Source organism: Ruditapes philippinarum, unplaced genomic scaffold (assembly GCF_026571515.1).
Source record: "Ruditapes philippinarum isolate M1 unplaced genomic scaffold, ASM2657151v2 ctg2299_1_1_1_1, whole genome shotgun sequence".
In the NCBI taxonomy this organism is placed as follows: Eukaryota; Metazoa; Mollusca; class Bivalvia; order Venerida; family Veneridae; genus Ruditapes; species Ruditapes philippinarum.
In genome coordinates, this window is record NW_026861485.1 from 168197 (window position 1) to 194071 (window position 25875).

Genomic DNA, 25875 nt, shown 5'->3' on the forward strand with positions numbered 1-25875 from the left:
GAACCTTCAAGATTTGATAACAAACAGCGTATCAATAAGCTAGCCGTAATTTCGAATAAAAACATGAATCTTTGCGAATTGTTTTTAAAAATACAGTTACAGACCCTCCGCGAATTTTACAAAAGACACGAAAGGACACTCCGTAGAGTTCAAAATTATAAACATAAAAACAACAACAGATAAATAGACATCAAAACACCCTCCGCGAATTCTTAGACAAAATCATGGGATAGGATTTTATTAGTAAACCCCAATAAAGATAAATTAAGATTTAATAAAACTAAAAAGTGCTAGCGTTAGCAGTCACTTAAAAGTTGAAGACCCAAAAATTTTCTAGTTCAACAAAATTTTTTTTGAATTAATTAAATTTCATTTATTACATTTTGTCCTCTTTAAAAAACGTTTTCAATGATTTAAAAATTTTATAAAACAGGCGAATAAAAAGAAAAATAAAAAAAAACAAATTTCATTTAATTTAAAAATCCAATCTTGGGTGAGTCCGGAAGGAATTGGTTTTTTTAGACAAAATTTACAGCGTTATGGTCGTCTACACAGCATCATCTTTATAGACCGAATCATCATAATCTAAATCATCCACATTATTGTCTAAGATCTTATACTTGCACATGCTATTTTCATCAGTCAGGTCACGCGAATTTACGAACAACTTCCGGTATACAACCATGACAATATATGACGTCATCATGAATGTGAGATTTACAATGAGATGAATTCCAAACGCCGCAACAATAAAATGAACATTTCTTTCATCGTCTTGGTCCCAAGCTGGATTGTGATGGCTTCCTGGAGAACAAAAGATAAGTAAAAATAAAAATATAGCACCAAATTTTAAACTTTTATCTGATGTAAGTTTGACTGCGTTTCGTTTACATCATTACGGAAATATCAACTCAATAATGGACCAATCAGAATAAAACGCATCTAACGGCTGAGTACGATCATTACAACCTTTGTTAACTGGCTAGTACCAAGCCTGGCGCTGAGTATCTGGTTGTCTTATCTGGTAACGCTAAATGTGGCACGATGTTCCCTTGCCTTATTATGTCGCAACACTACCGATTCATGTCGCAAGATTTATAATGAGCCGTGTCATGAAAAAACATAAGGGTTTTTGCACCAACAATAGAATGGGTTTATTTTTGCAGAACATGAACGTTTCTAAAACGTTTTTAATGCATTAAATAGGGGAGATATATTTAACACTTGTTTTGCAAATATTGCACCGTGGGCATTTTTGCCAAAAAACGCGTCGGATTTCCACAATATCCGCACTGATCTTATATGTAATAGAAAAGGTAAAGTGATGGTCTGCAAGAAAAATACATTCTGACATTGGTTAGACTTAACATGTTGAATTTGTAAAATGCACTTTTCAAGTTTCCATTGTTTCAGAACTGTCTATCAATTTGGGAATATCAAGGTATAATTTTCTAAAGTTAGTCAGCCGTAAGTACAGAGCCGGTTCAGTCTGCAAGGATGGGCATCCTGGTTAATATGCATCTCTCTATACTGGTAAATTCATTTCGGTTCGAGCAGTGTTAAGGTGCAGTGTTGTAAAATGTTGTCATATTTACACAAGCTTTTGATCTAAACTCATTTTTCAGTTAAAAAAAAATTCTTTATACAATTTTTTAATCCGCTTTTTACTATTAATGTAGAATTGCCTTTAACTTTTATGTTTTAAATTTTTAAGATTTAAAAATTTTAAAAAACCTTAATTTTAACATACACAATCTTTCCCATCTTCCAGATAGCTAGCCCAATCACCAATAACGTTAAAATTGACATTTAACCCCGTTTTTGAATTGCACATAATGGTAGTGTTATAAAATTTATGGTAATGGAAAATGGTGCGACGTTTAACACCATTACGACATTTAACGGCAAAATATTTTGAAACATAATGGACCTCTTAGCGATTTGGTCCGTATTAAGCACCTACGAATGAAGGTGTTTACCAAGAACTTGATTCACTTCTTCACTATCAACGTTTGAAACACAACTTATTACTCACCCGGAAACGGATATGGTAGAAACAAAACAAATGACGAATACGTAAACCACGTCCCTAACGTCAAAACGCAAAAGCATCGTAATAATTGAGGTAACACAGCATTACGTTGATTCATTTCAATTAAAACAGCACAACTTGTTAACAACGTAAATGGAATGGGGAGCCTAAGAAAAGAAGGAAAAAGAAAACAAACAACAGTTAAATGCATTTGTAAAAGAATATAATAAACGAATTAACCAAAGATTTGCAACGTAGAAATAATTTGAAAGATCAAGTTAAAAGAATAATAAAAAAAATAGATAAATAAATAAACTTCCAATATAAAGCTCGATGTCGCGTTATATATCTTATATTTCACTTTCATTTCTTTGTATCGTTACAAAGTGGCTTCAGTTGTCAAGTAAGGATATAAGAGACTTCAAAACTTCACCATGAAAAAAAATGAATGCAGGAATAAATAAATAAATAATAAATAAATAAATAAATAAATAAATAAAACCAATGACGTATAGTTTCTTTAAAGAAGATAATAAATCAGCTGTATTGCTTTATAATTCATTTTGAGTAAGCCTTAGCTTATTTTCTTTATTATACAAACAATATTGTTCATCTCATATTCCAGTTTGAAGGTCATTTTGTAAAAATATGTTACACAATCAAATTGAAATATGCATGTTTTAAAGGATATCCACTGGAGTTCGTACATATATTTGTTTGTTTGTTTGTTTAGCTTAACGGCGAACTATCCCACACATTATATTCATATCCCCGAACAGGGAAAAAAGATTTTGGGTACCCTCGGAAATTTTAAAAAAACCAGGGTTTTAAAACCCTCCTTTCGGACCCAAGGGGGCATAAACTCCAAGATCACTGGCCTTAAGAAGAAAGCCAAAAAAAAAAGTTAAAAAAATTTCTCAGATGAAAATTTAAATCGTATTTTTAATTCTAATTACCTGTGTATCATGTTTTCCAAAGGAGGCTTCCCCATGCCCGGCTCACTATGAAAGTAAAAAGCTGTCCCATACCTACAGAGAACGAATGTTATTTCTAAGGTAAATTATGCTAAACAAGATAAACAAGGAAAGGCGGCGTTCAATGAACGCAACTCCCACACTACCCGGCAGCAAGAACCAGTGGCACAGCTAATATTGCCTTTTTGTTGGGATTTACGCCGCACCGACACAGTACAGGTCAAATGGCGACTTTCCAGCTTTACTGGTGGATGAAAACCTCACTTGCCACTCCGTGCATTATTTCAAGCACGAACAGTCACCTGAGTAGAAACACCGACGTGCCGTAGGCTAGCTTGATAGCTTCCTTACATAAAATAATCCAAAGCAGCTGTCGGAATTTGAACCCTAAGCGGCGAGGGAAGATAATATTTCTTACAATACAATGTATTTCGAATTCATTATAGAACATATTGTAAAAATAATTATCTTTCAAGGTTGACATAGCGTCCATTTAGCAGTTCATTTCAGAAATTGTTTAAGGATTGGCTCTTAAATGGAAAACAAAAACAAGGTACAACTTGGCAATTCAAAACAAATTTGATAGACCATTTCTATACAATTTAGATAATCGATGTCAAAAAGTGTACATACATATAAAAATTCTTCGAAATGACATTATGATAGTTCGTATTTGAAAAAAAAAAAACCCCAAAAAAACAACAACAAAAAACAACAACACAAAACAACAATAACAACAAACATTACCATAAAAAGGACACGATCATCGTAAAATAGTTGGCGTTTTTGATTTGCGGCAGACGATAATGCGCTAGAAGATCTGTGATTCCATGTATAACAAACAACATGTAAATTGTCGTGTGCTGAAGGTCCGAAAGATTGGAGAAATTCCCATCCTCATTTACAAATGTTTTGGCATCGATAATCTCCGCCGCAAAACCTAAAATAATACAAGTTTTCAGGTTTTATTTACATATTCTATCATTTTCAAGCATACATATATAAGAGAAAATACATGGTTATTAAAGTACATTAAATCAAATACACAATTTTTAGAAAAAGAAAATAGCTATGTTATATTGAAAAATTGATTCATGAGATTTACTACTCGGTGAAACGAAATACATGTATATACAGAGGAAATGTAAGCCAGATTCGAATAAAAGGCCAACTCCTGGTGTATTTTTGACAGGTTTTAAGCTTTTCTTTAAAGTGGGATAATTTTGTATCCCAAGAATTCAAGAAACAGATCACAGTCAACTTAAAAGTCAAAGGGCAGTTAGGGCAGTTATAGAAGTTACCAAAGACGATCATAATAACCGTACAAACGATGAGTGGGTTGCCTTTGAGGGTTGATGCATCAGAATTGCAGCCCCCGTTTAGCACTACATGCTCGTAAGAAATGACTTGGGTTCGAATTACTGGAGTTTATGCATCTCTTAGGTAGCACACCACAGTAATGTAAGACACAGCTTCGAATGGCCAGGGAGGATATCTTGGATATAGTAAATATTCTGGCTTTATATGACTGGTTGGCTTTAAAGTGCATTTTCAGCATGAAATTTGTTTTTGTGACATCTAGTAATATGATCACTGGCAAATTCGAAAACATAGCCAGAAATCACATGCTGTTGATTATATATGTCAAGGCCGCCATTTTTGTAAACATTGCTTTTAAACAGCATGCACGGTAAACCAGTCATTTTACATGGGGGTACAAACTTTTAGCAGTAGCAAAAAATCTACAAGGTTGAGCACCAGTTTCCTTGTGATATTTTGCATGTATTGGGAGTTGCTAAAGCAGAGACGGTGTTCCTTTAGCCTGTATATTTGCAGGTATTTTTTGCCAGAGGGACGAAATGTGTTGTTTTGGGTCTCGGGCCACTGAAGATTTTGGGCTTCAACGGAATGAATTGCAACTTTTTTGACTGCCTGCCTATTGAAGATGGGAAAATTTCTTTGTAGATTTGCAATTTTATGTCATATAATTATGTTCTTAACAAAATGTTTTTTTCTTTTTCCAGGTTGTGTAGTTTTGTATCAGAATTAATAGACGTATTGCTTGTAGGACATTGACGGCAGGAACTTGAAATTAACTGTGAGGTGCTACCTTAGGTCCAGTAGGTGAAGTGATTTTGACCCCTGCTGTTGCTCTTAGTTTATAACACATGAGGATAGCCAAAATTATCTTTCTTGATCATATAACCTCAATTGTATTAGTGCGCCGTAAAACCAAACTTACCTCCTAGCGGAAACAATATTTTTAGAAATATCTCCAGAGGAACAACTTTGCCTTTTATCCTTATTGTATATGATATCTGGGAGTGATAGAGCTCCGGCTGATGATTTGTCTACAGAAAGAAATCATAGGGATGATGAGAGTGATAAATCTTATTACGAATGATATATGTAAAGCATTCACAAAATTATAAAGAAATAAGAAAGGATATACATGCATAGTCAGACAATACTGTACTAGACAATATGTTTTCAAATTTGTACAACTACAACCATTTTAACAACAATACAATAAAGATAACACAGAATCTCCGAAAAAAGCCCAAAACGACAAAACTGAAAATGTTGCAGGGACAATTTAATTGAGTCTGTTATGGACAAGTCAATTCTTTTAAATCAATTTCATATTTCTTTATTATTTCAAGACATAATTGTCTACAGTCTTACTTTATGAAATTTTAAGAATATAAATGAATACTTAATAAGGTATGTGAAATAAAGTATTATCGACATAATTACACCTGGTATTTCACAGCATACGTCTGTTGCATTGATCCAAGCCGTACCTTAAGTGGACAATGCAAGGGAGGTAACTTGCAAAAATCGATGTATTACCAAATTACGTGAATTATTGTGAAGATATGCCTAAATTAAAGCGCACGCGAAATTCTACGAAATATTGTAAAACCTTATCCCCAAATGACCACCTAAAAGGCAAAATTAAAAATGGTGTTTAAAGGCAGATCATGCCTCAGAAATCTTTTTTTTTTTTTTCAATTCTTAAGAAATGTCAAACAATAATTGTTTAAAATGTTTTAGTAATGGATCTAGAGCATGTAAGATGTTTAACAAATGAAGAAAGTAGAGTTAAACTCGCATAAATGTGTGTTAAAAGTAGCAAAATGTAAACAAAGTAGTATCTTGTCTTAAATTACTATAATAATATTAATTGCTAATAAAATTGTAACTTGTAACACTTTACACTATACAGAATATGATTTGACTATATATTGTATGTTTACAATTTTATGTTAAATAAAATTTATGTTATGTTATGTAAATAAAGCAACAGAAGCAAATGTTAGTTCATCTATATGGCAAATGAGTAATGTTTTGGAAGCTATAACAAAATACCTAAAATAAAAATTTCTGAGAATTAAAAAGCATATCTGTGATATACTGAGCCTTTAACGGGCCTTTAACAGTACACACTCGGTTTGATTGAGACTGTTATGGACGATACTGGAAATTGCAAACAGACTAACAAAAAAGCACGAGAAAAGATTTTCTTTTTAATTATTGTCATGTTAAATAATATTATGTTTTTATTATGATATGAAAAAAGAAAAAAAAAGCTCTGATCGTACCTTTAATGATTCCCGGAAAATGTTGACCATCCACCATAAGGCAAGAATGATGAAAGCGATTCCTTCGTCAATATGTCCCGCAAACGAACCCATTGTTTTAATGACCAGTTTATAAAATAAATCACTTTCTTACATGCATAAATACGTTCTCCAATTTATCATATAATTACATTTGTTTTGATAAATAATACTACACTTTTTAGTGTAAAAATACCGATAATTGATGGAAAACTGAATCCATATATTCAAATTGATAATGTGATAAAATAAATATTCTTAATTGCTTAAATAAAATTACACCTTTCACTGAACAAACAGATTAACTTTTAAATATGGATTTTTCTTTATTATTAGATAAGGAATGCAAACATCTTAAGGTTTGTGTTGACCGAAAACAAAACTTATATAAAAACAGAAGAAAGCAAAGAAAGCACAGAAAAAAAAGAAATAGAAAACATTAAGGAAGATTGGCAGACATATGCATGCAGCGGGTTAAAGTGGTCTGCGATCTGAACGTTTTCAAAATATATTTAAAATATTTATAAAAACAAAAACAACAACAAGAAAAATAAACAAAAACAAACAAACAACAATAGAAATGCATCATAATCTTATAAAATATCTCTTGAACAAAAAATGTTGATCTAGTTTAAACTGATTTTGAATGAACATTTATATGAAGAAAACTAAAATTTTGTTCTGGAACACTCTATTATAGGTACACGTATATATCATAAGTTATAAAGATTGTTCACAGGTTATATGGCCCTATATAAACGGCCATTTGTAAATATAACCCAAATAGCCGTTTATATAGGGCCATACAACCTGTCAACAATCTTTATAGCTAATAATATAAACGTCACGATTATCCAATGAAAAGCGACGACGTGACAAACGTGCAGTATTGATAATTAATATGCAGTATCGGACAATGCATCACCATCATCCATATTTATTTCGTTATTAGTTGTTTATGATACTCAATACTATTAAACAATAATTATTAAGAGTATAATAGTGTACTTTCCATTATGTACCAACTTACTTTAAGCTTTGTTTTCAAAAATTAACTCAGATAAGCAAAATATATAGAGAATAACAAGGTACTGATATCAATTTTACCAGGCGAGGCTGATATGAGCTGAAAGAGGTGGGGCATTCAGGCAAATGCCATGGCAGTTGCATGATAAATGAAGTCGGGGACCTTTTGATATATAATATGCTACAAGCCATAGAAAGTCTAAGAAAAAGACTTGAATAAGTGATTGGTATGCTTACATTTTGTTTTCTCTACTAAGCTAAAATGCGTAAAATTTATATTTAACTTAAAATACATTATAATGAAATTTCAGATTCGTTTTCCAGAGAAGCCGGCTATATGGATTGACTGTCAATATATGAAGAAAGAAAGAAAAAAAGAAAGAAAGCAAGAATATAAATAAGGAAAGAAAGAAATAAAGAAAGACAAAAAGAAATAAAGAAATAAATAAAGAAAGACAGACAGAAAGAAATAAAGAAAGAAAGAAAAGAAAGAATGAAAGAAAGAAAAGAAAGAAAGAAAGAAAAGAAAGAATGAAAGAAAGAAAAGTAAGAAAAGAAGGAAAGAAAAGAAAAGAAAGAAAGAAAGAAAGACAGAAATAAAAAAAGAAAGACAGAAAGAAAGAAAGAAAGAAAGAAAGAAATAAAGAAAGACAGAAATAAAGCATAGAAAGAAAGAAAGAAAGAAAGAAGAGAAAGAAAGAAAGAAAGAAAGAAAGAAAGAAAAGAACGAAAGAAAAGAAAGAAAGAAAGAAAGAAAGAAAAAAAGAAAGAAAGAAAGAAAGAAAGAAAGAAAGAAAAGAAAGAAAGAAAGAAAGAAAGAAAGAAAGAAAGAAAGAAAAAAGAAAGAAAGAAAGAAAGAAAGAAAGAAAAAAGAAAAAAGAAAGAAAGAAAAATCAAAATCAAACGAAACAGACATCAGGATGTTATTGTAACGTTGAAAATAGAAAACATGCAGAAATCTCATATTTCTGAACTACAGCTTTTGGTTTCGAATTACTAGGACATCAATTTCTAAAAACTATGAAGTACGACAGGGCAAATATTCTGAAATTATCCATTAACCTTAAGAAGACACTTTTGTTTTGTTTGCATGGTTACGTTTAGGGTTTCAAAATGTTCTAATGTGTCGAAAACTGGACAGTGTTTGTACAAACAATGTGATACACATATATTACAAACATATTTGTTTGTTTTAAATCGATATCTAAGATGGTTTCTCGATGGCTCAAGTACCTTGGTATTATACCTATGTCAACAATTAAAATACTTTCATGGCCATCACATGAATGCAAATATTTACCCAGGATAATATTGTCTGAACATGGATTGTTGAAATAATTATAAGTGTTTTTATAAAATAAATCAATTTTGTCGATGAGTTTAATTAGCTATCATATCCAAAGATGGACTCCTTTTCCATTATTTAAAAAGAAGAAGGAAAACTTGCTCATTTAAAGTAATTAACATAAAAATTAGATGATATTGCATTACGTACATTATGATAACATTAAACGTTATTAGGGCCATTATGTCCCAGAAATGTTTTTATTTTTATTTTTCAAAGTCTTTTTACTGTTTGTGTTTATTAATTACAATTTTGAAAAAAGTTACTCATTGGCCAATTACCTGAGCCACTTTTTTCATATGTTGTCATTTGGCAAATAGTACACTTGTAGCAATTAAGTATTTTGTATGGAAGTCAAACTACTATTTTGTTTACATTTAACTACTTTTGTACAAATAATGTCACATTCAGAGCTGATTTATTCAGGTTATAAGCATCTGAAATGCTAAAAAATACCAGTATATAAACGTTATGAAAATCAAGTGTGACCTTTCTTATGAAGAAAAATCTATTATTTCTTGAGCATAATATGCCGTTAAACATTACCAAATCTTAGTATTTAGTATTTCATAAAGCATGTAAAGCAATTTTAAGTATAAAATATAGCGCATTCTTTGGTCCACACTTTAAAGGGACTCCACTAAGGTTTCTTAAAGCATGTTAAGTTAAAAGCGTAAGTAAGTATAAAATATAGCTCTTTCTTTCGTCCACACTTTAAAGGGACTCCACTGGGATTTCTTAAGGCATGTAAAGTTAAAAGCATTATTAAGTATACAATATACATGTAACTAGTTCTTTCGTCCACACTTTAAAGGGACTCTACTGAGGTTTCTTAAAGCATATAAAGTTCAAAGCATTAGTAACTCGTTCTTTCGTCTACACTATAAAGGGACTTCAGCGAGGTTTTACGACCTGACGGAACAGGAAATATTTTTCTGTGATTTGTGTTCCCTTTGATATTAGTCTCGACCAAAACGTTTTTTACTCAAATAGGGCAAAAATATCACAAAAATACGATTTTCATTTTATTTCCGAGTATATTTTTTTTAAAATTTTTTGCAATCTTTCGGGTTTTATTGTTCGGTGATCTAGTTTAAATTTTTTAAGGGGCCTAAGTGGATTCCTTTAAGAGAAAAATTTGAAGCCACAGCTTCAAATTTAAAAGGGGAAAATTTTTTGGGTGTTGTGACTATTTTTGTTACATGACTGGTTGTCTATAAAATGCAATTTCAGCATCAAATTGTTGTTGTGACTTTTAACGTGAGCATTGCGAAATTCGAAAACATGGCCAGAAACCTCACGCTGTTTATTTTAAATGTCAAGGCCGCCATTTTTTTGTAAACAGTGATTTTGAACTAAAATTAATCCATATTACAGTGGTAACAAACTTAAAGCTTAAAACAATAAGATAACATCTTCATAACGAAGAACCAGTAGTTTTGTTTGTTTTTTGCATGTATAAGGGGTTACTAAAGCAGAGACGGCGTTTCTGTTGCCCCTTGTATTTACAGGAGACAAAATGTGTTATTTTGGACCTCGAACCATAGCAGATTTTGGGCTTCAACAGAATGAACTGCAACTTTTTTAAAGCCTGACAATCGTTTATCGGGTAATTTATCATATATTTAAAATGTTAAGGCATATATGTTTACATTAAAATGTGTTTTCTTTTTTCAGGTTATAAAGTTTAGGATTAGAATTATCAGGCTTTAATTCTTTTCATATTTCTTGTGAGACATTGACAGCAGAATCGGAGTGCTATCGAAGCGACAATAAACCAAATGAACTGGTGGTAGAACGCAACAATTTAAAGGAAGAACAATTAATTTTTGAAATGAAATAAGCATAAATAAGGGAGGTAAATCTGCAATGTATATACACCATGGTTATATGTGCTGAAGAGTTATCCTTCTTAGGCTATACATTGTTGTTTATGATCTATGATTCTCAAATAAAGAATAAATATATCTATAGTAACCAGTATGGTGGACTGCTATTGATTAATGAAATTTTATATGAAAATATATAATTATATTGTATATAAATTTTAATTTGAATGGATGGACATGAAATTGTTGATCGATTTATTTCATGCTGATTTTTTTTTTTACATAAATCAAGTGAAGCATTTAATATGGTAACATCTGGAAAGGGTTGTTAGCCCGATTTTAGTGAAAAGTGCTGCAATGCTCTTCTTTTTTAGTGACAAGTAAAATATATTGGAAAACGGGGAGAGAGAATGATCTGAAAAATTGCACACAAGTTATTGTTTTAGGGACCTTCATCGAATGATTTACAAATCTCGGAGCCTCGTCATGCAAAAAAAAAAAAAAAGAAAAGAAAAGAAAAAGAAGAAAAAAAAGAAAAGAAAAAATTCCTAGTGGAGTCCCTTTAATATCTGGATAAAAGTGATCCCCGGAAGCATTTAAAAATGCAAAATAACATGAAAATAGCAGACTTGGTTTGATTGAATCGGTACATGAGGGACAAAACTACCAGCTTTACGAGAAAATGTCATACAAATATATACAGGAAGAAAGGACCATATAACGAACAGGAAAACAAAAGAAACCCAACAAAACAAAACACAACATAACACAAACAAACAAAAAAATACGCTTTGTTAAAAAACAATGTCTTGCGCTGATTTATCATCCGTACATTCATTTACAGAGCCATGGCCACGTATCTTGTAATAAAGTCATGGTTACATATCTTATTTATAAAAAAACATAAAGCTATTTACTCACCTTTTATCTTTGAACAGGAGTGAAGGTTGAGCATGGAGAAAAATTATTTATACTGTTACATATTTTGAAACTCCCTTTCATAATATTGATAAAAATTCAAAAGGTTAAGTAAATAAAATAAATTTCGAATCTCACTATTACTTTTGGACATATACACTTGTTACATGTATCAGGTGAGATTTGAGATCTAAAATTGTAAAAAATGAAAGAGAAAGAAAGAAAAAAGATGGAAAGAAAAAGAAAAGAAAGAAAAAAGCGAGTGTTACAACAGTACTTATATTTATAATTAATAATATAGTGAATATACAAGCATACATGGGTTTCCCTCAATATTTGTCATGTAAGTTTTAAATTCAAGATAGCAAATGTATCAATCATGACGACAGAAAATATATTTGAGCCGCGTCACGACAAAACCAATAAAATGCGTTTGCGACCAGCATGATCAAGATCAGCATGCGCATCCGCGCAGTATGATCAGCATCCATGCTGTTCGCTTACAAACTCTATTACAAGTAGAGAATCTGATAGCAAACAGCATGGATCCTGATCAGACTGCGCGGATGCGCAAGCTGGTCTGGATCCATGCTGGTCGCAAACCCATTATGTTGGTTTTGTCATGTCGCTGCTCATTTAATGATATAGATAGAAGTTAGGTATAACAAACACGTATTTTAAATATGAGCAGTTTAAAAGAAGGTAAGCTGTGTGATTAAAATAAACTGCATACACTTTAGCCATGACACGATGTCTAGAAAATAGGGCAGCAAGCAGTCTTTCCATGGAAACTTTATTTCCCATGCTCCCATATATATATATATATGTACACACGTATTTTCATCTTCATACAGTGCTCGTTTCAATAAAAATAAAAATATAAACATATTACTTTTACGGTTTGTCCTTGTGTTTCATGATTTATTTTTCATGAAGTAAATCACACTTATTACGTATTTACTATTTACTTATGTATCCATTTCTGATAAATCACTTTTTCATTTTTTGCAGGAAGTAAACAGACATGGAATTTGAAAAAAACATCATAAACTATTGCACAGCTAGAAACGCATGCGTGTTCAACAACAAAAACAACAAAAATATTCTGAAAAAGTGTACGTGTCTAATTTTTAAATTAATCTAAAGAAGTGCCGGAAACAACTTTCTTCTTAAATTTTTCACACTTTTAAGTTCTTTCTCTTTCTAGTTCAGTTTTTCAGATGTTTAAGTTCAAATTTAACATTTCTTCATGAATAATAAAATGTAAGTTAAGGCAGATTCATCTCGACCGAGTATCTGTTTTTAAAGATATTTCTTGTTATGTCATACATTGCCTTCTTTTTATATCTTCCGTAGTTTCTTTGCATAATGAGCATATTTTTGAATGTTTGGGCACATTAAAACATATATTTTTTCGAACAGTTTTTACCTAGTTACGCTTTTAAATCATTGAATTAAGTTGACATTTCGATACATTTGGTTCTACAAAATTGTAAAAATTATGTTATTATTAATCTATCGCAAAAAAACTATTTTCGTTTATACGCTACGTATACTTCAACAATTTTTAAATCGTTCAAATATCGGGTAGTAAATAATACCCTCAAGTTTCCCGCCATAGTCTGGTACCCTCTCCAGCTTACTAAATATATTGTCATACGCTTAGTATGACGGTAAACAGTATGTAGGACAGTGGAAGAATTCAGTGGAAAATCCCCAGCTTGTGTACAAACACAAATCTATTTTTAGAATCAATAGTATAGTATTATTGTACAGTGAATGAACAGAATTTTCCCATTGGAAATTATCTAATATTTATAAGCAAAGTTGTTCTTTAAACAAATGAAATCTTCCATTTTGGATTTATTTTAGGAATTGTAAGTATACTTTTACCTTTTGTTTGTGTACATTGAATTATGATAATTTTATGACTGTTATCTTATCTTAGTTAACTACGATATCCTGTGTAGCATTCTGTATGATAATTTCATTAACGAGTCTGTGTTGAATTGTAGTTTTCGGGTACATTGTCTTAATGTTAAACTTAAGCATTGTTTAACACTAAAAAGGCTACTTATCAATACCTTTAAGATTATTGAATAATATCATTTCTACGCGCGCCTTTTTTAAAAAAATAAATAAACGAACATTGCCACATTTTAAATTATACTGATTATTTTTTTTTCAAAATACTTTTTCCCAGAGCTGTAAATTTCGTCAGATTTATTAATCATGTTGAAAACAATATATTGAAAATAAATGCATAGTTTTGTTTACTATATTAACATCAGACGGGTTTTATGAATAAACACAATTTTGACCTGGTTTGACCCTAAGATACCATTACAAATTTTACCTATATGTATAACCTATGTACCTAGATTCGAATAACCTATCCAAGTTGTTTTATTGCCTTGAATGAACTTTCTGCATGAAAAGAGCAATTAAATAAAAAATAATCATAATAATGTTAATAAAAATAATAATAATAATAATAATAATAATAACGTTAAGTAAATGTTATGTTATATAGGTTTAAAATAATATCTCCCCTAATTATAAGACATATCTATACGTAACCTATTTCATGCTTTTCTTTCATGAGTCTGATATTTTACATTTGTCATTTTCCATGTTACGTTAAGCCTTGTTAATATAAAATGTCACAATGATTAATACTTAATGCTAAATAACTTTTTTGCGTCTAATTATTTGGACTTGTATTGTACTTTTGAACAGTTCCACTATTTACACTAAGAAAGATAGATTTGATGAACCAATGCCAAATACCAGATGTTATGCCATGCCTAGATGAAATGCAGGTTCTGTGAAAGTAGTGTCTTCCTTTTCTACTTAATTGTTTTAATTCTGACTTAGAAAATGAACGTTTTTTGTTTGCTTAAGAAATGTTTTAAAAGAAGTTATAAAATTTAAGAAATTTCATAGTTCCTGTTTAAAAGTTTTATGTCGGACTGAGCCATCTTTTTAAAAAATATTTTAACAGTATTTATTTTGTTAACAATGCAGCGCTACAAACATATGTTTATATGATTTGTACGACAAGCAAACATTTTTTGACAATGATTTTAGTTAATTGCTAAAGTAGGTTGTTGGAATGTCTTATTTTCATTTTTTTTTCGCGTTTAAATGTAACACATGTTGAAAGAATGGTCAAACACGAGTTTTTATTATTATATGGTTTTGTAAAAATAGATTTAGAACGTATTAGATGCTAATACCCTGAAATGTCAATATGTTAAAGATAACAGTTATTTCCATGCAAAACACCGAATCAGTGCAATTGTAATAATTGCCAAATAGCTGCAAAACTACGGCTAATGACTAAAGATTTGAAAATGTATATAGCACCCCACCTCCAAAATAACAACAACGAAAGAAAAGAGGGAAAACAACAACAAAAACAACAACAACACAACAACAGCAACAAAACAAAGAAAACAACAAAAAACACTCACACATATGAAATATATTATTAAGTTTAGGCGTGAATGATATAAAGCTGTATGCTATGAAATATTTTTTTATAAAATCTATAAACAGTATATAATTAGTAAAAGTATGTTTTTTTTCCATATAACTATGGTCGACTTTTGTTGCAAAAAAATCAAATTTTTTCCAGTTTATGTTAATTGTTGAATACTGCTTAAGCCGGTGCTAGGGGCATGGACGGTAACTTGTACATTCAATTACCGTTCCATGAACAGACTCAATCAAACCGAGCCTGCAACATTTTCAGTTTTTTGACGTAGGGATTCTATTTTGAAACAGTTGTACACACATAATGAATGTCTCTTCTTTTTAACACACATGTATGAATATTGCACGTTCATACAATTAAATGTTTTGGAAGAAAAAAAAAATAAAAAATTGGCTGTTGGTTTTTAAAGTTAATAAATCAATGTTTCTAAGATGGCTTTTTAAGGAATAAAAGCATGCACGTTTCTTTGAGTCAGGTATTTTAGAAGTATTCTTTTCCAAAATCTAAACAATATTGTTTTCAGCAGATATATCGCTTTGTACACTTAAATTGTCCTTTTGGGCTTAAATGTATAAAAGTTAACCAGAAACATTTGATTTACTACAGTATATATATATAAGTCTTTCAGTGCATTTTATAAATGCATGTTTTACAACAGTGAATGGATGAGAGTGTAAATTTCCATAAGAAGCAATTCAAGTTGTAGCTAAACTGTTTTTCTCGAACTATTTTAGATGTGTTTAACAGTAACATAGGGCTCAAATGTTGTTAAATGTTGCATAATTTTACTTCATCATTAAAGAAGTATTTTAGGTAATATCGGATAATGTTCAGCACATTCTCCATGCGGTGTTGTAGTAACATTATGTTTACATACATTTTAACCGTATCGATTATTGCGGTTATGTATGGAATTTTACCGATAACTTACCGCATGTAAACGGAAGTTTATTACAAACATTTTAAGTACATATTTAAACGTAATGCTGTTTTAATCTTTATTTTCGGACGATTGAAAAACAGTTTGATATTTTATATAAGTTTAATTTTGTGGCTAATGTATGGTTTATATGAACACACCTGTTGAAGTTTAAAAATTCAAAATTTTACTAGTTTAATATGTTCTGTTTAAGCCGGTGCTACGGGGCGTGTGCAGTAAACTTGCACTTTTCAGTACCGCCCTTGAACAGGTTCAATCAAACCGAGCTTAAAACATGTTCAACTTTGCCCTGTTGGGCTTTCTTTAGGGATTCTGTTTTCTGGAGTTTATAGTCTATTTGTTTTAACGTTTTCAGAAAATGCATTTTGAAAACAGATGTTTTACTAAAAGATATTTGAATCATTACATTTTGATTCTTTTGTAATATATTCCAGAGATATGATTCGTTTTCAAACAATCTTTCAGTATTATTTTACCTTCTTGAATATGTTTTAGATCATTAATCAATAATTACTTCATGCAACAGAAAATTCCTTTGGTAAAAATGAGGTTTAGTTGCAAATTGCTATGAGAATTGTTGCTGGGGGGAAATGATAGAAATGATGTTGGCAAATAAAGTACATTAACAGGTGTTCCATGTAATATTGCAACATACTGTTGTTGGTTGTGAGTGTCTGGCTGATAAGTAAGTGTTCTACCTATGAATAAATGAATGAAATGTGTTTTGTTTACATCTGTGCCGATAAATGCTAATTATGTTGGTCAGGTATGCTAGTATGTGAGTGTATGCTTATGTATATGTATATATATTACGTATCTCGGTTAATATATAAATAAGATCAAGGTCGTGTCAATGTAGACTTTTCTATGTATTTTATACTCTTTGTATTGTAAGGCAGATATCAGAATGTACATTACATTAAACACCTGGGTGTATAATTTATAAGTTTACATTTTATGTGAATCGGGAACACTAGAAAAGTAGGTTGTTAAAAGTAGGTTACGTATACAAACAGGAAGGTATGGTATGAGAAGAGTTACTGCTTACTAGAAAAGAACGTTATTGTACTTATTGTAATACACATGACCTTGAAGATGAATATCATTTCATTCTTATAATTATATCCATGCTATAATAATATAAGACAAAAATATATTTACCATTACTATCGTGTCATTAAACTTGTAGAGTTATTAAATATAAAAAAATAAGATCATTTTGAAAAACCTTGCTTGTTATATTAAACTTGCATTTTCTCATAGAACTTTAATTACTTATAATTAAATGCAGTCCTCTCAAAATATGATTTTATGATAATGTGCTGATTTTTCCATTGTAACATTTATTATACGTACTATTTACCCTTTTTAGACATACATTATTATGATTTTAAAATTTTAGAGCAGAAATATTACATGGCATTTTATGACAATCATTATAACCTAAATAATTAGAATATTATACATTATGCTAATGTGACACGAGTATTTTGTATCTTATTTCGTTTTCGTTTGACATACCGTTGAATAGATTGTAAATGAATGAAAATATCTACTCCACATGTTTCATATAAAACAAAATAATGATTAACTATGAATTAATTACATATATATCATCACATGTATATACAGCGCTGTTTTGTATGTATAATATATTATGATAGATAATCACTTTGCGATGAAAACGGTTCAATGGAATAAAAGTCATTCATTCCAATGTGCTACAGTTCATTTGTATAGAATAAATAAATAAATTAATTAATTAATTAATAAATAGAGAAAATAAATAAATTAAAAAAATAAATGAATAAAAATTAATACATTGAATGAATAAATAAATAAATAAAAATAAATAAATGCATTTGAATGTAAAGAATCAATTAATCAATCAATTAATCGACCGATCGATCGATCGATCAATCAATCAATCAATCAATCAATCAAAAATAAATAAATAAATATATTAAATATAAGATAAATAATTTATAAGATAAATTAATAAATTAATAAATATTTATAAAATAGATATATAGATATTTATAAAGAAATTAAGAAAGAAATAAACAACTGATACGCATTAAAACGCGCATGTGACAAACGCGCATGTGACAAACTTAAACAAAAAACCCATTTAAACAAACACATGCATGTCATACATAGTGCATAATTATACAATTTCATTTTGTAATTCTAGCTTACAGGAAAATTTACACATCATAATGTACATTTAAGCTATTACTGAACAGTTTTTCCAAGACATGACCCTGGAAAATTCTTTGATCCAATTAAATGTCTCTAATGGGTAATTTCAAACTATATATGGAATTTTTATATATGGAATTTTACCGACTTATAACGATTGCAATTTAAAGGCTTAGCAGGAGATGTGTCTATATCATTTCTTGAATTTATTTCATGAAATTTGTCACAGGAAATGTACTTTATTTTAATTTTATAACATCAATTTTGTTTTCATATATTTTCCTGTTTGATATATCGGATTATGTCTCAGCATATTTGGAACTATTGAAATACATGTAACTAAGTAACGTACAGAACATACTGAGTTTTCATTTTTAGACCCAGGATGCGTTTTCATTTTCAAACACATGATTTTGGAAGATACGGTATGTTATTCTGAAGAAAATGTTAGCTTTGATAATTTAATAAAAGTTTGAATTCTTTATTTTTTCAGGAATCAAGGAGAACTGCGGAGAGACAGACACGTTCAAGACGTCACATCTGCTACACTAATTTATTAAATCAATCTAAACAGCCTAAAATACTACAAACATAAAATTGATAGGTATGGCGGAGTTCGATTCTTTAAGCTTTGCTCTTCTCATACCATTTGCGATATGTTTTGCTCTAGTATTCATAGTGTGTTGTTTCGCCGATGAAATAAAAGACATTTGTCGAATGCCAAGTCCGCTTCCCAATAGCTATTTAGGAGTGGATAGATCGCGAACTAATAGACGAGTTAGCAGAAATCAGAGAAGAGTAAGTCGGCCTCAAAATGAAGAAGTCAGAAATCTCATTCTAAGTGAGGAAGGTAGAAGCCGAAATGTTTCTGAAAGCTCAACAGAACATAATCAAGTTAATACACTTCTGGCAAATTCAAATATAAATATTGTCAGGCAACCAGGACCCGGTATACCGCAAGGCGCTATAGTGTCACCACAATCATTGCTACCGAGTGGATCTGAAAGTCAGACGGTTCCACGGACAAGTGGACAGATATTTAGAATTCCCAGTACAAACTGTATTGTGTCTAGACCCTCAGTTCACAGCAGCGTTCCAGCACAGGGATCACAACGTATAATCATACAACCACTTGGACATTTTGCAGCACGGAATGGAAACAAGGGAAGTAATAACTTAAACAGAAATTTAGCAATTCACGTTAGTGCAACAAGCAAAGACGTTGGTGCTTGTATAAAACAACATGAACTTTCAAACGAGTGTGTGTCAAGGACAAACAATAAACAAATGGCAGACACACGTGAGACAGCACCTCAGTTACTTGACAATTATCTCACAACTGGCTCCTCACTCACGAAACAAAGTTTGAAATCCACGAACCAAGAGCCAGTCGATGGACAGAATAGTGCATTAAGGTGATATAATACAGGTTCATGTAAATCAAACCTTCAGTAAACATTCGTATCTCAGCCTTCATAGTGATGACATCCCCGTGATGCTTTATAACCTGCCTGAGAACCGGTGAAGAATCAGGAAGTTTTCACATTATATGAATGGACACGTCTCAGGAAGAAGAAGAAATCAGAAAAATAACGCTATATAAGCAACTCTTACTGGACAGTATGTTCGATTTGTTTAGAGCAGTAGAAATATTTTTGTTTTCGGACTTAAAAGGCGCCAAACAATGACAGTGCATTGCGTTAATATATTCTAAATTTCAAAAAAAAAATATTATTCAAATGTTTCAGAACAATGTTATAAAGCAAAGGTGTTTCACCATTGAAAAGTGAATTTCAAATATTTATATTTTTTACAAAATTTTTACATGTATTTCATTATCTGCAGTGGTGCTTTGTAAGTGATTTTCTTTTATCCGTTTTATATTTCAAATTTAGAAAGAATTAAACGAATATGAACAAATCACTGATTAAGCTATATCTTCTTAGCAAATTTATCAAACATGGAGTTAAAATTTAGAAATAATGTTTCTTTATTTATATAAAAAAATGAAAACATAGGTAAAATATAGGGTAAAAATACAGGTCAAATAAAAGTGGAAAAAGTTATTGTTAAGAACAAAATCATTGTCAGATCTGTCTAAAAATGAGATTCTTATGCTTTTGATCATTTTTGTTTTTGCTTAAAAGTGGAAATAATATTTTCTAGTTCAAGTTGTTGTGCTATTCGATGAGTGATGTTAGATATACATCATTATTTAACATTTTGTAATGCATGTACATTAACATATTTATTACAATTCCACAATCATTTTATTAATCATAATGTACATAAAGGCATGCCATAATTATCATAAGTGTATACAATTCGTATAAATAAACTTGTACATATGTAATTCAGTTGAATATTGTCATAATAAAAAATAAAAATTCTGGGAATAAAAACAGTTTTAATAGTCAAAATTAAGTTTAAAAATATGAAACAAAATAGATTTTTGCATTTTTATCTCAATGTTGAAGATGTGACATGTAAATAACAAACTTTGCGATTTTTATGCATACGCGCTTTCTCAGAAAAATGATGTGGCTTTATTAAAAAGCCATAATAATTTTTAAATTATTTTATTTAGACTTCACAGTAAATTGTATATGTATATTTATGATTTTCATGTTTGTTTTTTACTGAAACACTGTAAAAAAGTCCCTTCCTGCCAATTGCTAATGTTTTTGCATGGGCGCGAAGCCTCGTATAATGTATTGCAAACGTTCGCTTTCAACGTCAATACAAAATACATAATACAACATTTTGTTGTGTTTAATATTAATGTATAATAAATCTGTGATAAAGTATGTTTTTGAATTTGTATCTTTGAATATGACAGTTATAATTATTTTTATGATATTTTTTTTATAGGGACACATAATTATGAATTCAATTGCAATATCTTTGTTAATACATTTCTTAAGGATATATTTTGCCCAAATTTTGATTTTTTGAGAAAACAACTGATAATAACTATATAGTATATTTTGAAATGGAAAATAATCATATTTTGAATACACACAGAAAAAATATGTTACGTTTTGACTCTGCACAATATAGGTATTAGGTAATCACAGTATGATTGCAATATGTCATTAAAAAACTGGCAGTTGTTACAAGGATAGACCAATTTAATTTGACAAGTAATAGGGAATATTACTTCCCAAACATAGTTTATACATTCACTTATTCAAAATAAACATATTCAGGAAGACTTTACTAGATTTCAATAATTTTCTGCAATAAAAATATTTCCCCATAGATGAGCATAATATGTCTGTAATATTTTATTTCCTATCAAATCCCGGTTTCACCATTGGCTCAACAAAGATGTTTTATATGTATATGATATTATTACCTGAGTGTAAGGGTTCCGTAGTTTCTCCTAACCAGTGTGGCGTCAAATGGCCAGCACATTGATCAGATACGCAATAAATGCAAATATATTTGTTCTTAGATTGAATAATTTTGTTATTCAAAAATTGTTGGTTCAAGAATTATATTGGTTTCCAAACTGAACAGCTAATATTATTATTGTAACTGCGTAGCATCTTCTTTAGTAGTAGTATCTTCTTTCTGAATTATGTTTGGAGTATTTAATACCATACATAACAACAAACCACTATAGAATTATATATGGATATTTTTTTAGATACATGATCCGATATTACTTATTTATATTAATCAGCTGATAATAAATTGTTCTGGAAAAATATTTGTATTAACCATATAAATGTTCACATTCAATTATTTGGAATTCCTGCAAAGAACTATTTTATGCAAAATGTATCTTTGATTGTAATAAGAAGAAACTATGTTTTATTAAGTCGGCGAAAACAAACGTTCATATTTTTGCTTAACTAATGATTTGTGAAATTTAAACATAACAATGAAAAACACGAATTTGTAGTCTTTTATTGAGAGAAAAAATGTCTGGTCAAAAAGTCATGGATTGATGTTCTCTTCTTTACAAGGGCATGTTCTTTCGTTAGTTTGATATTTAGCATTCAGTATGCCTTTTTGTTAACCTTGAATTTCAATATAGGACGCTATTAAATGATAAGTTTTTAAAGGGTGTAAAGATAAATCTAATGAATTATTTTCTAAAGTGTAAAAACGGTTAAGTTTATGTTATTTTCTCAATCTCATGGTCGATTATCAAAAGAATTGTAAAATAAAATGTTTTTGTTACTAAACACACCTGATTTAAATTAGGACGGGCATGAAAAGTTGTTTTTTTGTAAAGGGTATGAAGCTATATCTAATAAAATAATTTTATAAAGTTTAAAAATGATAAGATTATGTTGTTTCAAAAATCTTTTGGTCGATTCTCATATGAATTGTAACATAGAATGTTTCTATTATTTAATACGCATGAATATTTTACTGAAACCAGAATAAAATGTTTTGGAACAAAATGCAATGCTGCTATTTTAAGTAGGTCATCAACCGTTTAGCAGTGATTTCGTGCATGATTAATTCACTCAAAAGAAAATATACCAATATATTTTGGCATATAGGAATGTTAGTGGTTTTTTTAATTTGAAACAAAAGTTTTGAAAAGTGCCGGCAATAAAGATAGATATAGTTTTATACACTTTAATATGATATAACTTAAACAATATGATTACTGATATGATATATATAATTAAAGACTTAAATCACGAGGATTGCCATGTATTTTCACTTTTCTATTCTATCTTCATTTAAAAATGTATTATTAGAATGTTTGCATACATGTTTATATTAAGTGTGTTTCGTGCATTTATGTTTGCAAGAAATCAATGCAATTTCATATAAATAGATGCTTTCATATGTTATATACATTCAAAATCCTTGCTCTATTTCTAATTACTAATTTGTCAATTTCTATTTTTAGTTAGCATAACAAGTAATATTGCAATGGTTAAATATTTACCAATATGCTTTTTATATAATATGTGTTATTCGTTGAATAATACAAAAACCAAAACAGTTATCTTAAGCAAGATATTAGTTATATTTATATTTTAACATAACTGAATGAAAAGACTATGATAAAGATATGTATTACTATTTATATAGATCTACATATAATAAATGATATTAGACATTAACAGGGTTATAGACAGCCCGCATATAATAGGCACATTATGCCTCAGAAATCATTTACATTTCTCAAAAATACTGTTACTTTTCATATCTTGTAGCAGTTTCCAAAAAATATACTCATTTGCTATATACCTGAACTATCTTTTGCAACTTTTGCTTTGTGGCAATTGGTATAATTATAGAGAACTAGTATTTTGTATGGAATTGAAAATACTTCTTCGTTTACAGTTTGCTACCTTTACGACAAATAACTGCATGTTAAGTGCTACGTTTTCAACTTTTCTATAGTAAAACATCTATCGTGCTGTAAATCCATTACTTAAACATTATTTAACACATGATTTGACATTTCTAAAGAATTGAAAAATTATGGATTTCTGATGCATAATATGCCTTTGATATTTTAACGGCTTTTTATATGTATATTGTTTTAACATGATTGTAAATCTCTTACAGTTTTTGTTATTAAAATTATGAACACTGAAATCATTATTGTCTTTATTTTTTTAGCAATTGTTCTTACCTCAATTGCAATATTGAACAGAACAGAATAGAAAGTTTATTCTGTCTAATGCATATGCAGAACATCGGCATTAATTAACCAACATATGTTAATGACAATAATTACATAGTTGTTTTAGCATATATCCAATAATTACATGGTTAAATTAGCATATATACAGGTAAAACAATCTAAGAGGGTGTTACAAAAAGTTTAAGTACATCATGTTGATTGAAATTGTTCTCCCTCAACACATAATTCCTTGTCTTTAGATATTTAACAGTTCAACAAATTTTGCCATACTTAGTCTAACCAGAAAATATCTTGGTGAATTCCTAATAATACCTAATACGTAATGTATTATGCATATCACATTCCGTGACAAATTGATATTCACATTATACAGTACAGTTTTCACATAATGGACACAATATAAATACTAAAATGTTTTTGGCACAAAACTCTCAAATGAGTGTACGCTTTCATCGAAAAATCTAAGATATGCCTCGTGCACATACCTGCGATGACCCCACAACTGTCTGTGTTATTTAAATATTTTATCATTTGTCAAGTTCGCGGATTTCACAATGCTTCATCCAAAAGTAAATGACAAGTCATTAACAAGCTATTGGAGGAGTTATGATAAAACAGAAGATTTCGTTCATATACTACCATTGACTTAAATAACTTTGTTTAAATATATATTTAGATAGAGATACACACACCATTAAGCCTTTTGGTTGTGTTTAGGATATCGACCTTTCGCGTGACAAATGTAACATTTTATCCGGCGTTATAAATGATATGTCTGTCAAACATTTTGGGCTCATACTTTGGATTTTTTTATGTCGTAACTTTACCATAAGTTCGATGCTCTAGCCGAGCCATTGCTCTTACTTGTAATTACAATATCAGGTTCACTATGAATCTTTATTTACGTGTGATAATGGCGTTATGGTAATGAGGTAAATTAAACAACGTACATGCTTTTGTATTTTAAGTGACACCATCAATGTAAAAGTTATACGGTGACTTACAAACTTTACTGGTGTGTGAGGAACTCAGTTGTCCCTTCGTACATTATTTAAAAAACGAGCGGTATCCCGAGTGTAACCACTGCAAGCTACATTGCTTAATCAATAGAATCCAAAGTCCGCTGCGGAATTTAAATCAACTACGCAAGTGTTTTTGGAATTCAGAAAATGATATATAATATACATAATGATATATTTTTAGCAACGTGACATAAATAAAACAAAATTCAATAGTCTGATAAGGAGAAATTATGACTTAAAAATCCTAAACAGACTTCTATTTCTCTACAAAATGAAGCTTACTCTGTCGAGTACGAACCCCAAACATTTTGAAGCACAAAATGGTGATAATTTACCTCCGTGCAATATGCAGAGTATAAGCCAAATATAAATGAAATATGAGCCTCACTGTACAGCTGTCATTGGGCATAATGAAGGAGGTTAGCCGCCCTGATATGGGCTGTTGTTGCCAGCAAAGGATACCGCATAGGAGATAACTTCAAGCTTTAATGTAACCTCGAGCTGTAGAAAGCATACGATCTTGCCGTATCACGCTGCAGTGAATTTTAATCATTTTCCGATGCCCTGTGCCTCGTCACGACGTGCACGAACCGAGGGAAATGAAAGTGATTTGGCATAATGACATTGAAATACTAAGTATTGCAATCGGGGCATTTCGGCTATTATCAATTATACGAAGTTTGACGTAAAGGGCCGAAAAGATGCGATTGTATAGCTGGTGACGTAACGATTGGCAAGATCAACACACCACAGGTAAATTGACTGAGGTAAGTGTAGTAAATAACAGAAATGTGTATGAATGAATTATATTTGTTTACATTTAACTAAGTGTGTAAGTG

At 30.2% G+C, this 25875-nt stretch overlaps 2 protein-coding genes across 2 annotated transcripts; one reads left to right on the top strand and one right to left on the bottom strand.

Moving 5' to 3' along the window:
- Positions 1-535: 535 nt before the first annotated feature.
- LOC132715789 (transmembrane protein 45B-like) lies at positions 536-6704 on the bottom strand. The gene is made up of 6 exons (XM_060698857.1): positions 6612-6704; positions 5249-5357; positions 3754-3946; positions 2989-3060; positions 2036-2199; positions 536-804 (listed from the first exon to the last, which is right to left on the bottom strand). The coding sequence occupies exons 1-6, from the start codon at positions 6702-6704 to the stop codon at positions 548-550; spliced, it is 888 nt and encodes a 295-aa protein (XP_060554840.1). The 3' UTR covers positions 536-547.
- A 6766-nt stretch (positions 6705-13470) lies between these two features.
- LOC132715785 (uncharacterized) lies at positions 13471-23965 on the top strand. The gene is made up of 2 exons (XM_060698852.1): positions 13471-13624; positions 18882-23965. Exon 2 carries the CDS (start codon positions 18995-18997, stop codon positions 19805-19807), a length of 813 nt encoding a protein of 270 aa, XP_060554835.1. The 5' UTR covers positions 13471-13624; positions 18882-18994; the 3' UTR covers positions 19808-23965.
- The last annotated feature ends 1910 nt before the right edge of the window (positions 23966-25875 follow it).

Coding starts and splice junctions, on each gene's coding strand:
- LOC132715789 (XM_060698857.1), bottom strand. CDS start 6,704: ATGGGTTCGTTTGCGGGACATATTGACGAAGGAATCGCTTTCATCATT. Junction 3,947..5,248: donor AATATTGTTTCCGCTAGGAG/GTAAGTTTGGTT, acceptor GTATTATTTTAG/GTTTTGCGGCGGAGATTATC. Junction 3,061..3,753: donor ATGATCGTGTCCTTTTTATG/GTAATGTTTGTT, acceptor CGTTCTCTGTAG/GTATGGGACAGCTTTTTACT.
- LOC132715785 (XM_060698852.1), top strand. CDS start 18,995: ATGGCGGAGTTCGATTCTTTAAGCTTTGCTCTTCTCATACCATTTGCG.